The following is a 14,248-nucleotide window of genomic DNA, read 5'->3' as shown; positions in this document are numbered from 1 at the left end:
CCTTTTGTGTGTATCTGTCCCTGTTTCTCATCTTTGTTTATAAGGATGCCAATCATATTGGATTAAGGGCCCACCTTATTCCAGTGTGATCTCATCTGAATTACATCTGCAAAGATTCTATTTCCAAATCAGGTCACATTCATAGGTACTAGGGATTGGGACTCTAGCATATCTTTGGGGAGGACACAATCCAACCCACAACATGGCTATTCTTTGCATCAAGAAATGAATAAGGGGTGCCTGGGTGGCTCAGTCGGTTGAGCGGCTGACTTAGACTCAGGTCATGATCTCATGGTTTGTGAGTTCAAGCCCCATGTCGGGCTCTGTGCTGACAGCTCAGAGCCTGGAGCCTGCTTCACATTCTGCCTCCGTCTTTTTCCCTCTGCCCCTCCTCTGCTCTCTCTCTCTCTCCTATAAATAAACATTAAAGAAAAAAAGAAATAAATAAAAACATGTTATTTAGTTTGTAATGAATATAACTAGTAGAAATTATCACCCACTGAAAATGGGGACTGTATATAGTAATTTACTATTGACCAAAAACTGCCTGGAGATTCTTTTTTTTTTTTTAATTTATTTAAATTTATTTTTTATTTTAACTTGTTTTATTTTTTATTATTTTTTAAAATTTACATCCAAATTAGTTAGCATATAGTGCAACAATGATTTCAGGAGTAGATTCCTTAGTGCCCCTCACCCATTTAGCCCATCCGCCATCCCACAACCCCCCCCCATAACCCTCAGTTTGTTTTCCATATTTATGAGTTTCTTCTGTTTTGTCCCCCTCCCTGTTTTTATATTATTTTTGTTTCCCTTCCCTTATGTTCATCTGTTGTGTCTCTTAAAGTCCTCATATGAGTGAAGTCATATGATTTTTGTCTTTCTCTGACTGACTAATTTCACTTAGCATAATACCCTCCAGTTCCATCCACCTAGTTGCAAATGGCAAGATTTCATTCTTTTTGATTGCTGAGTGATACTCCATTGTATATATATACCACATTTTCTTTATCCATTCATCCATCGATGGACATTTGGGCTCTTTCCATACTTTGGCTATTGTTGATAGTGCTGCTATAAATATGGGGGTGCATGTGTCCCTTCAAAACAGCACCCCTGTATCCCTTGGATAAATACCTGATAGTGCAATTGCTGGGTCATAAGGTAGTTCTATTTTTAGTTTTTTGAGGAACCTCCATACTGTTTTCCACAGTGGCTGCACCAGCTTGCATTCCCAGCCTGGAGATTCTTAAAAAAATTTTTTTAATGTTTATTTATTTTTGAGAGAGAGAAACAGAGTGTGAATAGGGGAGGGGCAGCGAGAGAGGGAGACACAGAATCTGAAGCAGGCTCCAGGCTCTAAGCTGTCATTACAGAGCCTGACATAGGGCTCAAACTCATGAACCATGAGATCATGACCTGAGCCGAAGTCGGACACTTAGCAGACTGAGCCACCTAGGCGCCCTTCCGGCTTGGAGATTCTTACATGTAACAACCAAAATAATTAGTCTAGGCAAAAAATAAGAAATCTTGTCTTCTGCTGGTGTTCTTATGAAGGGAAGTTGGAGGTCTTGTAACATCACCTGGACAGGAAGAATGAGCCAGTTATAGCCTTTTTTTTTTTTTTTTTAATGTTTGTTTATTTAGAGAGAGCAAGCATGAATTGGGGAGGGGCAGAGAGGGAGGGTGAGAGAATCCCAAGCAGGCTCTGCACTGACAGCATGAAGCTTGACCCTGGGCTTGATCTCAGGAGCCATGAGATTATGACCTGAGCCAAAATCAAGAGTTGGATGCTTAACTGGCTGAGCCATCCAGGGGTGCTGCCAGTTATAGCCTTTTGGTGTCATTTTCTCTCCTCCCAGTTTCCTTTCTTATAACTTTTCAAAAATGCAAGTAAAAAAAATTCAGACTTGCTATGTTCATCTGTTGTTGAGTTAAGGGAGGGCAGGAGATTAGAAGCTGGCATGTACCTGTTCAGAAATGTGGCTGCTAATAGGCTTCAGGTAATTTACTCTCCTTTTCCTTCTTTTTCTTAAAAGGGGAAGATCAAAGACTTTTTTGATTCATGAAGAATCTGCTCACTAAGAAGCATATATCAAGCCGCTGGTCAAATTTCCATCCAAAAGGAATTAAGCAGAGAATGCAGAGGAAGGTGGACTCTAGGTGAGTAATAGGACTTGACAAAAAAACAAAAAAACTGAAATTATGGCCCGTATAAAAACATGTAAACATTTTGTCTATAAAAATAATAAATAATAAATAAGTAGTTTTTTTTCCTAAATCATGAATGGTGAGAAAGGAACTTCAGGTAAGGATTTTTTTGTTGTTTTAGGTTTCTCATCTAGAATGTAGAGTATAATGCACATTTCATACTTTATGTTACAGTTCAAAACCATATTGAGTGTGTGAAAATATCCGTCATTAAAATTTTTATTTTGAGCAAGAATGACGATTTTCCTGTGGAAGTTATCCTCCCCCTCCACACACACAAGTGCTTTATTGAATTCAATTGTAAACTGACATGTATATAAAATGCTGTAGAAGGAGTGAGAGCCTCAGGCTATTGGCAGCTGCTAATAGCTTCTGTAATGTTTTATGATCTCTGAAATTGCTTTGAAAATTGTCAGTGAGCCAGTGGCGAAAGTAATAATGTATTGTAATGGTCAGAAGGAGGCCCAAGCCCAGGACCCAGATGTTCAGGCACTTGGTGGTGGAGGTGTAGACCTGGGCCCCAGCATCACCCGCCATCTTTCGGTACTTAGACTTCATGAAGTAGGTGAATGCCATGAAGGCCAGGCAGCACAAGTTCATGAAGATTGTGTTGAACCGGGACCAGACAATGTGGACAGGCACCTATGTCTTGATATGAATCACAGTAGTTGCCACAGGACCTGAGCTCTGGGGCACCCTGAGTACAGCCACCTTATGCTTCATCTTGAACATCTCATATGTTTTGGGGACACTGGTGTGGGTGCCAGGGAAGAAGGGCTGAGAATTGCTGTTTGTGGTGCAAGACAGAGCAGCTGTGGTCCGGATGCTGGATGGTGCTCTGGGCCCTCCCTTTCCCCAGGAGTTCTGATTTCTCTTAACATTCCTTTTTTGGTGTTTGGGGAATCCTGAGGTTAGAAGTTCTAACATCAAGGCTCACTGGCTGTTGTATCTTTTTCCTACTTCTTACCGTGGTTGCTTATAGCCTATACTAAGGTTCTTTTGATTCCAAATAGCAGAATCAGCTCTGGCTAACCTTGACGAAAGGAAGGAATTTACGAGAAAGACTGTGGTTTACTAACCAAGCTGAGCCGCCCAGGGTCTCCTCCTTTATAATTCTTTTAATTTATGAGAAGTCAGTGGTAATGCCCTCTCTTTTATTCCTACTTTTAGTGATCTATATCTTCTCTCTCTCTCTTTTTTTCCCTAGCTTGTCAATTTTGTTGAAGGGTTGTTACGGTTATACTCTTTTTTCCTTAAGCTAATTTGAACTGGGTTTTTACTGCTTGTAGCCTATGATGCTAACTAACCTGTAGAAATTTTTTATAGAATCTATTAGGCCTTGGGGGCAAGGTCGAAGCCAGGGTACAATGGGAGGAACCTATTCAGCAGTGGTTTGGACCCTTCCTCTGAGTGGTCCTTATTGGTACTTCAGCCTCCAAAGCCTGTTCAGTCTGTATCTCAGCTCAAAATTCAGTCCTGGGAGAATGAATCTGGTTGGTCCGGTGTGACTCAGGTTTCTTCTTCTGTCCTAATCCACTGGGACTTGGAGGAGAGTCACAAGAGTTCCAGCATAGCTGCTGAGGTCTGCCCTTCCTGATCCCACAGAAAAGGGATCCAGCACCCTGACTGTGTTTACTGTATAATCTGTAGAGTACTCTGCAGGCCTGCCTTATTTCATCCTCTGAAGCAAGTTAACCATGGCTTAAAATGAAGTTCTGTGACCTCTAACTCTTGTTTAGTTTCGCTAATTACTGTACTGCTTTAGATGTGGGACCTTGAGAAGGGAATATGTTTGCTTAAAAAAAAAATTAAACTGTTAGATATAACACAGGTGCAGAAAGGTGCATAAAATGTACTGTTAATTATATAATTTTGAAATAAACATGTAATCACCATCCCCTACCCCAGGTAAAGAAATAGCATATTGTCAATACCTCAGAAGTCACTTTTACGTATCCTTTCCTTTTTTTTTTAAAAAGAACATAAGTAGTGATTTTTTTTTTTTTACATATCCTTTCCTAATCACACCCACTCCTTCTTTCCTAGAGTAAACTGCTGTCCTACCTTAATAGTAATCATTTTCTCAAATTTGTTTACATTTTTACCAGTTAAGTTGCATTACCAAACAATATAGTTTAGTTTGGCCTCTGCCTTTATATAAATGAAATTGTATGTATTCTTTTGTGTCTCGAATTTTTTCTCTCAGGATATTTTTATAATGTTGATTTATTTATTTTGAGAGAGAGAGAGTAAACATGAGCAGGGGAGGGGCAGAGAGAGAATCCCAAGCAGGCTCTGCCCTGACAGTGCGGAGCCCAGTGTTGGGCTTGAACTCACAAACCATGAAACCATGACCTGAGCTGAAACTGAGTCACACCCTTAATCGACTGAGCCACCCACCCAGGTACCTCTCTCAAGGTTTCAAGATTCCTTCATGTTATTGTCTATAGTTGTAGCTTGCTCATTTTTCTTGTTCTATAATACCACATTATAAGAATATTCCACAATTTATCCATTCTGTTGATGGGCATTTGGGCTGTTTCCAGTTTTTGAACGTGATGAACACTCTCATATGCATAGTTTAGCACACAGTGGTTCTCAAGTTTGAGCCTGCATCAGAATGCCATGGTGGGCTTGGTAAACAGGATTGCCAGATTCTACCATCAGTTTCTGATTCAGTAGGTCTGGAGTCATGCTCAATTTGTATTTCAAGTAAGTTCTCGGTTGATGCTGTTGGTCCAGGGGTCACACTCTGATAACCATTATTTTAGGTATATAATTGGGAACAGGTTGCTGGTCAAAAGATAAGAGAATCTTCCATTTTGCGAGGTAATGGCTTTGTAAATTGGTTGTACTCGTTTGTGCTCTCACTGACCATGTTTGGATTTGTTACCCCACATCTCACCAACACTGTGCTTTGTGGTGGGGGTGTAGCCATAGCTCACTGTGCTTTATATTTATATTTCCTAATTTCTGTTGCTGTTTAGGACCTATTTTGAGGCATCTGTATCTTCTCCCTCTTTGTGGCTCACTTTTTTCACTCTGGTATCTTTTGATGAATTACAGTGTTTTAAACTTTAACTTAGTAAAAATGATCAGTCTTTTTTATATATCTTTTCTGTCATGTTTTAAGGGATCTTTTCATTTCCTGAGGTCATGAAGATACTCTGTATTGCCTTCACTGCTTTATTATTTTGCCATTCATACTTCTTTCTCTAGACCATTTGAAAGTGATTTTTGTGTGTCATGTGAGTTTTTTTTTTTTTTTTTTTTTTTTTTTCCATGTGGATATCCAGTTGTGCCAGCACAGTTTACTGGAAGGACTTCTGTGTATCCTCAACTTTATCATTCATCAAGGGTCCATTTAAGCTAAGGTCTGTTTCTGGGCTTCTACTTTGTGCCTGTGGTTGATTTGTCCCTGCTACAAAATCACTGTGTCCTGATTATATAGCTTGACAGTAAAGCCTGAGATTTAAATTTAAGTAAGGTCTCACCTAGTAATTTTTTTAATTTTTTTTTTTTTTTTTCCTGAGAGAGAGCATGCCTGAGCAAAGGAGGGGCAGAGGAAGAGAGAGAATCCTAAGCTCTCCACACTGGGTGTGGAGCCTGATGTGGGGGTCAGTCTCATTGATTGTGAGACCATGAGACCAGGACCAGAGCCTTTTTTTTTTTTTTTTTTAAGTTTATTTATTTATTTTTGAGAGAGAGCAAGCAGGGGAGGGGTAGAGAGAGAAGGAGAGAGAGAATCCAAAGCAGGCTCCACACTGTCAGCACAGAGCCTGACATGGGGCTCGGATTTACAAACCATGAAATCATGACCTGAGTTGGATGCTTAACCAACAGCTACCAAGCACCCTGAGCCTTTTTTTATTTTTCAGGTTTTTTTAATGTTTGTTTGTTTGTTTATTTTTAAGTTTTAACTTTATTTATTTTTAATTTACATCCAAATTAGTTAGCATATAGTGCAACAATGATTTCAGGAGTAGATTCCTTAGTGCCCCTTACCCATTTAGCCCATCCGCCCTCCCACACCTCCTCCTGTAACCCTCTGTTTGTTCTCCATATTTATGAGTCTCTTATGTTTTGTCCCCCTCCCTGTTTTTATATTATTTTTGTTTCCCTCCCCTTATGTTCATTTGTTGTGTCTCTCAAAGTTCTCATATGAGTGAAGTCATATGATTTTTGTCTTTCTCTAATTTCCCTTAGTATAATACCCTCCAGTTCCATCCACGTAGTTGCAGATGGCAAGATTTCATTCTTTTTGATTGCTGAGTAATACTCCATTGTATATATATACCACATCTTCTTTATCCATTCATCCATCAGTGGACATTTGGGCTCTTTCCATACTTTGGCTATTGTCTGTAGTGCTGCTATAAACATGGGGGTGCATGTGTCCCTTCGAAACAGCACCCCTGTATCCCTTGGATAAATACCTAGTAGTGCAATTGCTGGGTCGTAAGGTAGTTCTATTTTTAGTTTTTTGAGGAACCTCCATACTGTTTTCCACAGTGGCTGTACCAGCTTGCATTGCCACCAACAATGCAAAAGAGATCCTCTTTCTCCGCATCTTCACCAACATCTGTTGTTGCCTGAGTTGTTAATGTTAGCCATTCTGACAGGTGTAAGGTCGTATCTCATTGTGGTTTTGATTTGTATTTTCCTGATGATGAGTGAAGTTGAGCATTTTTTCATGTGTCAGTTGGCCATCTGGATGTCTTCTATGGAGAAATGTCTGTTCATGCCTTTTGCCCATTTCTTCACTGGATTATTTATTTTTTGGATGTTGAGTTTGATAAGTTCTTTATAGACTGGATATTAACCCTTTATCTGATATGTCATTTGCAAATATCTTCTCCCTTTCTGACGGTTGCCTTTTATTTTTGCCGATTGTTTCCTTCGCTAGGCAGAAGCTTTTTATTTTGATGAGGTCCCAGTAGTTCATTTTTGCTTTTGTTTCCCTTGCCTCTGGAGACATGTTGAGTAAGAAGTTGCTGCGGTGAAGATCAAAGAGGTTTTTGCCTACTTTCCCCTCAAGGATTTTGATGGCTTCCTGTCTTACATTTAGGTCTTTCATCCATTTTGAGTTTATTTTTGTGATGGTGTAAGAAAGTGGTCCAGGTTCATTCTTCTGCATGTCGCTGTCCAGTTTTCCCAGCACCACTTGCTGAAGAGACTGTCTTTATTCCATTGGATATTTTTTCATGCTTTGTCAAAGATTAGTTGGCTACACGTCTGTGGGTCCATTTCTGGGTTCTCTCTTCTGTTCCATTGATCTGAGTGTCTGTTCTTGTGCCAGTACCATAGTGTCTTGATGATTACAGCTTTGTAGTATAGTTTGAAGTCTGGGATTGTGGTTACCTCCTGCTTTGGTTTTCTTTTTCAAGATTGCTTTGGCTATTTGGGGTCTTTTCTGGTTCCATACAAATTTTAGGATTATTTGTTATAGCTCTGTGAAGAATGCTGGTGTTATTTTGATAGGGATTGCATTGAATATGTAGATTGCTTTGGGTAGTATTGACATTTTAACAATATTTGTTCTTCCAATCCATGAGGATGGAATCTTTTTCCATTTTTTTGTGTCTTCTTCAATTTCTTTCATAAGCTTTCTATAGTTTTCAGCATATAGATTTTTCACCTCTTTGGTTAGATTTATTCCTAAGTATTTTATAGTTTTTGGTACAATTGTAAATGGGATCGATTCCTTGATTTCTCTTTCTGTTGCTTCATCGTTGGTATATAGGAATGCAACCGATTTCTGTGCATTGATTTTATATCCTGTCACTTTGCTGAATTCATGAATCAGTTCTGGCAGTCTTTTGGTGGAATTTTTAGGGTTTTCCGTACAGAGTATTATGTCATCTGCGAAGAGTGAAAGTTTGACCTCCTCCTAGCCAATTTGGATGCCTTTTATTTCTTTGTGTTGTCCGATTGCACAGGCTAAGACTTCCAATGCTATGTTGAATAACAGTGGCGAGAGTGGACATCCCTGTCTTGTTCCTGACCTTAGGGGGAAAGCTCTCAGTTTTTCTCCATTGAGAATGATATTAGCATTGGGTCATTCATATATGGCTTTTATGATCTCGAGGTATGATCCTTTTATCCCTACTTTCTTGAGGGTTTTTATCAAGAAAGGATGCCGTATTTTGTCAAATGCTTTCTCTGCATCTGTTTAGAGGATCATATGGCTCTTGTCCTTTCTTTTATTGATATGATGAATCACATTGTTTTGTGGATATTGAACCAACCCTGCATCCCAGGTATAAATCCCATTTGGTTGTGGTGAATAATTTTTTTAATGTGATGTTGGAGCCAGTTGGCTAATATCTTGTTGAGGGTTTTTGCCTCCATGTTCGTCAGGGAAATTGGTCTATAGTTCCCCTTTTTAGTGGGGTCTCTGTCTGGTTTTGGAATCAAGGTAATGCTGGCTTCATAGAATGAGTTTGGAAGTTTTTTCCTTCCATTTCTATTTTTTGGAACAGCTTCAAGAGAATAGGTGTTAATTCTTCCTTAAATGTTTGGTAGAATTCCCCTGGAAAGTCATCTGGCCCTGGTCTCTTGTTTTTTGGGAGATTTTTGATTACTAATTCGATTTCCTTACAGATTATGGGTCTGTTCAAATTTTCTATTTCTCCCTGTTTTAGTTTTGGTGTTGTGTATGTTTCTAGGAAGTTGTCCATTTCTTCCAGATTGCCCATTTTATTGGCATATAATTGCTTATAATATTCTCTTATTATTGTTTTTATTTCTGCTGTGTTCGTTGTGATCTCTCCTCTTTCATTCTTGATTTTATTTATTTGGGTCCTTTCCTTTTTCTTTTTGATCAGACTGGCTAGTGGTTTATCAATTTTGTTAATTCTCTTAAAGGACCAGTATCTGGTTTCATTGATCTGTTCTATTGTTTTTTTTTTGTTTGTTTGTTTGTTTTTATTTTTTTGGTTTCGATAGCATTGATTTTTGCTCTTATCTTTATTATATCCTGTCTTCTGCTGGTTTGTGGTATGTTTGTTTATTTTTGAGAGAGGGTGCATGCATGAGTGGGGGAGGGGAAGAGAGAGAGAGGGAGACAGAGGATCTGAAGTGGACTCTGCGCTGACAGCAGAGAGCCCCATGTGGGGCTTGAACTCACAAACCATGAGGTCATGACCTGAGCCGAAGTCAGATGTTTAACCGACTGAGTCACCCAGGTGCCCTCCTAACCTAGTATTTTTAAAAGACTGTCTGTAAGCTATTCTTGATCTTTGCAATTATATATAAGCTTCAGAATCAACTTTCAAGTCTTTTCCCCTTCACACAAAACAAAAACTGTTGGGGTTTTAATTGGGATTACTTTGAAGATATAGATCAGATTGGGAAAAATAATTGTATTTTGGTGAGTCCTAAAATTTTCCCTGTAAGAATGTTTACAACCTTATCCCCCCCTCCACCTCCAGTAATCACTACACCCAACATGGGGCTTAAAATCATAACCCCAAGATCAAGAGTCATGTGCTCTACCGACTGAACCAGCCAGGTGCCCCAAATGTTTACAACTTTCGTTAGATTTACTCCTGTGCTTGGTGTTTATGGTTTGAAAACAGTATATAATAGTTTTATTTTTGTTAGTTTATAGAAATACACAGATTCTGAATTTCTGAATTCACATAATCTCCAAAATTTATAGTTCTAAATAGTTTTATTTTTGTTAGTTTATAGAAATACACAGATTCTGAATTTCTGAATTCACATAATCTCCAAAATTTCTTTTCCCCTTAATCTCTTGGTGTTTTCTCAGCACTCTCAGAGTTATTCTGAGACATGTGTAGAGCCTTATAAAATTTGACTTGCTCAACAGGCACATTCTCTACTGAGATGGTACAAGGAATGCTTTGCCCTTTCTTTTCCTTTGTTTTTATTGAGGTATAATTGATGTACAACATTATGTTAGTTTCAGGTATAATGATTTCTGTGTTTGTATATATTGCAAAATGCTCACTACAGTGTCTAGTTAACATCTTTCATCATACGTAATTACAGAATTTTTTTGTGATGAGAACTTTTAAGATTTACTCTCTTAGCAACTTTCAAATATGCAATCTAGTGTTATTAACCATAGTCACCATGCTGTACATTATATCCCCATGACTTATTTATTTTATAACTAGCAGTTTGTAGCTTTTGACTCCCGGCACCTGTTTTGACCACCCACGCCACCTCTGGCAACCACCAATCTGTTCTGTGTATCTGTGAGCTTGTTATTTTGTTTTTTGTTTTGTTTTAAGATTCCACATATAAGCAAAATCATATGGCATTTGTCTTTCTCTGTGTGACTTGTTTCACTTAGCACAATGCCCTCAAGGCCACTGATATTGCAAACGGCAGGATTCCATTCTTTTTTATGACTGAAGAATATTCTATTGTATATATTATTACCACAATTTCTTTGGTCATTTACCTGCCAGTGGACACAAGTTATTTCCGTCTTATTCCTTTATAATATATGCTATATATATATATATACATATGTATATGCTATAGTGAACATGGGGTTGTGTATATCTTTTAATTTTTTTTTTTAACGTTTATTTATTTTTGAGACAGAGAGAGACAGAGCATGAACGGGGGAGGGTCAGAGAGAGAGGGAGACACAGGATCTGAAACAGGCTCCAGGTCTGAGCGGTCGGCACAGAGCCTGATGTGGGGCTCGAACTCACGGACCGCGAGATCATGACCTGAGCCAAAGTCAGGCGCTTAACCAACTGAGCCACCCAGGCGCCCCGTGTGTATATCTTTTAGAGTTACTTCAGATAAATCCTCAGAAGTGGAATTGCTAGATCATATGGTAGGTCTATTTTTAATTTTTCTTTTACCTTATAATCAATTTATTAAAAAGGTTGATTTAAGCATCTGTAATGGTGACGTCAACCTCAATTCCTGGCTCAATACTGATGGAAGTAATCTGTTTAAAAATCTCAGAAGGATTGTGCAAATCAGTGAGTCGCTTATGGATCCTCATATGAAAACAATCTCAAGTCTTAGAACCGTCACCACAAGGAGTTTCTCTTGTAATGATTCTGAGAGTCTTGGTAGGCATCCAAACTGGTCCTTTCACTTTTCTTTTGTGCCTCTGATCAAGTCAGCACATACCTTCTCCAAAGATTTTACATTGTGGCTGGTTATAGTAATTCTGATTTGGAGAATTGCCACCTCTTGTTCCATGGGTGTCTTCCTGGTGTCTTTAGAAGCCATGGCTGCATCCTGGCTTCCTGAACGACTTGTTCCTCAATAAGACAAACAGCGATGAGTCAGGAGCAGTCTATCTTAAATTTTTTGAGGAACTTCCATATTGTATTCCACAGTGGCTCCTGGAGTTTGCATTTCCACCAATAGTGTACAAGGGTGTTGTTTTCTCCACATCCTCACCAACGGTTATTATTTCTTATATTTTTGATACAGCTGTTCTCACAAGTGTGAGGTGGTATCTCATTGTGGGTTTTTAAAAAGTTTATTTATTTAGAGAGAGAGAGAGAAAGTGTACACGAGTACAAGGGAAGGGCAAAAGAGAGGGAGAGTCCTAAGAAGGCTCTGCACTGAGAGCAGGCTCTGCACTCAGCGCAGAGCCCAATGTGGGTCTCAGTTTCACAACTATGAGATCATGAGCTGAGATGAAACTAAGAGTCAATCACTTAACATACTGAGCCACCCAGCCACCACTCATTGTGGTTTTGATGTGCATTACCCTGATGATTAGGTATGTTGAGCATCTTTTCATGTACCTGTCCACCATTGTATGTCTTCTTTGGACACATGTCTATTGAGATTCTCTGTCTGTTGCAAACTATGAGTCTGGAGTTCTCTCTTGTCCAGCAAGAGAGTGGATGCAGAATTGAATAAGAGAAAGGCTAGTGTCTGGGAGGAGACAAGAGCCCCGAATGGGATTTTGTCTCTGTATTTATTGAGCTCTCATGATCTTACACATGTGGTGACGTGAAGAAAATAGTCAGGTAGTAATCATTAACTTGTGTGTGTAAAAAGCAAGGGCCTGGGTGGCAAGTGGCATTTGTGATCAGAGCACAATAGTATATTGGTGCCAGATGGAAAGTAGTTTACTATAACGAGTTACTTGTGATCCCATTATAATATCTTGCTAACTAACCTTGGGCACTTTCCCCCTGTGGTGGCGACTTTCAGCCTTAAGCTTTTTTAACTCATTTATGTAAGTATAAGGAATTCTTGAACCTGTTTCCCCACATCTGCCCATTTGTAAATTGGATTGTTTTGTTTTTTTATTTTTATTTTTTGCTGTTGAGTTGTAGGAGTTCTTCATATACTTTGGGTATTAACCCCTTATCAGACATATGATTTGCAAATATTTTTTTTCATTCAGTAGATTGTTTTTGCATTTTGATTATTTCAGTTGCTGTGCAGAAGGTTTTTAGTTTGATTTAGTCCCATGTGTTGATTTGTGCTTTTGTTGCTTTTGCTTTTGGTGTCAAATCCAAAAAAATCAGTACTGAGACCAGTGTCAAGGAGCTTACCATTTATGTTTTCTTCTAGGAGTTTTATAGTTCCATGTCTTATGTTCACGTCTTTAATTCATTTTGAGTAAATTTTTGTGTATGGTGTAAGATAGTGGTCCAGCTTTATTCTTTTGCATGTAGCTGTCCAGTTTTCCCAACATCATTTATTAAAGAAACTTCCCTCCACTGTATATATTCTTGGTTCCTTTGTCATAAATTAATTGACTATATATGCATGAGTTTATTTCTGGGCTCTCTATTCTGTTTCATTGTTCTGTATGTCTGTTTTTATGCCAATGCCATACTGTTTTTGATAACTATAGGTTTGTAATATAGTTTGAAATCAGGGACCAGGGGGTCTCCAGCTTTGTTCTTTTTTCTCAGGATTGCTTTGACTACAAGGTCTTTCTTGGTTCCATACACATTTTAGGATTATTTGTTCTATTTCTGTGAAAAATGCCACTGGAATTTTCATAAGGATTGCATTGAATCTGTAGATGGCTTTGGGTAGTAAAGATATTTTAACAATATTGATTCTTCTGACCCATGTCACGGAGCGTTTGAGGTGACTTGATAGAATACTGCAAGTAACAAGAATCGACTATATATACATTTTTGATATTGACTTTGTATCAAATAGTCTTGATAGATTCTTATAAATTTTAGTAATATACCTGTAGGTTTTTTGGGGTTTTCTACATGCATAATCATGTCATATGCAAAATGACACTCTATTGCCCCCTCTCGAATCTTTATGACTATAGTTTCTCTTTTGTGCCTTAGTCTGCCAGCCAGGACCTCCAGTACAATGTTGTACAGAAATGGTATTGGTCTTACTTGTCATATTCATAATCTCCAAGGGAAAGCTGTCAATGTTTCACCTTAAGTATGGTATCTGCATAAGTTTTTCTTAGATAGCCCTTAGTAGATTAAGGCTAGTGTAAGATTTTTGTCATGAATGGATATTGAAAATTTTTTAGTCAACTCTGTTTTCTGCATCTATTGAAATGACTATATGATTGTCTTTTCTTTTTTTAAATCTTTATTTAATGTTTATTTAATGTTTATTTTGAGAGGGAGAGTATGTGTGCAAGCAGTGGAGGGGCAGAGAGAGAGGGAGATCCCAAACAGGCTATGTGCTGTCACCAAAGAGACTGACACAGGACTCAAACTCATGAACCATGAACCATGAGCCATGAGATCATGACCTGAGCTGAAACCAAGAGATGGATGCTTAACCAACTGAGCCACCCTATATGATTGTCCCCTATATGATTATCTTAATGGTTGATTTTTCTTTTCTTTTCTTTTTTTTAAGGTTTTATTTTTAAGCAGTCTCCACACCCAGTGTGGGGCTTGACCTCACAACCCTGAGAGCAAGAGTTGCACTCTCCACCCACTGAGCCAGCCAGGCTCCCCTTCATGGTTGAATTTTCTAATATTAATTAACCTTCTCTCTTTCTGGAATTAATCCTCCCTCATATTATCCTTTTTCTATGTTGCTGACTTAAGTTGGCTGCTATTTTGTTTAGATTTTT

General features: G+C 38.5%; 1 protein-coding gene and 1 pseudogene across 14 annotated transcripts in view; one reads left to right on the top strand and one right to left on the bottom strand.

Moving 5' to 3' along the window:
* Positions 1–14,248, top strand: part of SFI1 (SFI1 centrin binding protein) — a 106,290-nt gene that overhangs the window by 7,229 nt on the left and 84,813 nt on the right. For all 14 annotated transcript variants that reach the window (XM_042961430.1, XM_042961434.1, XM_042961429.1 and 11 more), the window contains exon 2: positions 2,040–2,163. In XM_042961430.1, the coding sequence (XP_042817364.1) occupies positions 2,066–2,163 (98 nt within the window). In that variant the 5' untranslated portion in view covers positions 2,040–2,065. The remainder of the gene's footprint in view (positions 1–2,039; positions 2,164–14,248) is intronic.
* Positions 11,090–11,439, bottom strand: LOC107179663 (annotated as a pseudogene).

The sequence above is a fragment of the Panthera tigris genome, chromosome D3, assembly GCF_018350195.1.
Source record: "Panthera tigris isolate Pti1 chromosome D3, P.tigris_Pti1_mat1.1, whole genome shotgun sequence".
NCBI classification, from domain to species: domain Eukaryota; kingdom Metazoa; phylum Chordata; class Mammalia; order Carnivora; family Felidae; genus Panthera; species Panthera tigris.
Note: the sequence above shows the minus strand (reverse complement) of the source record. Positions and strands in the feature narration are given on the sequence as shown.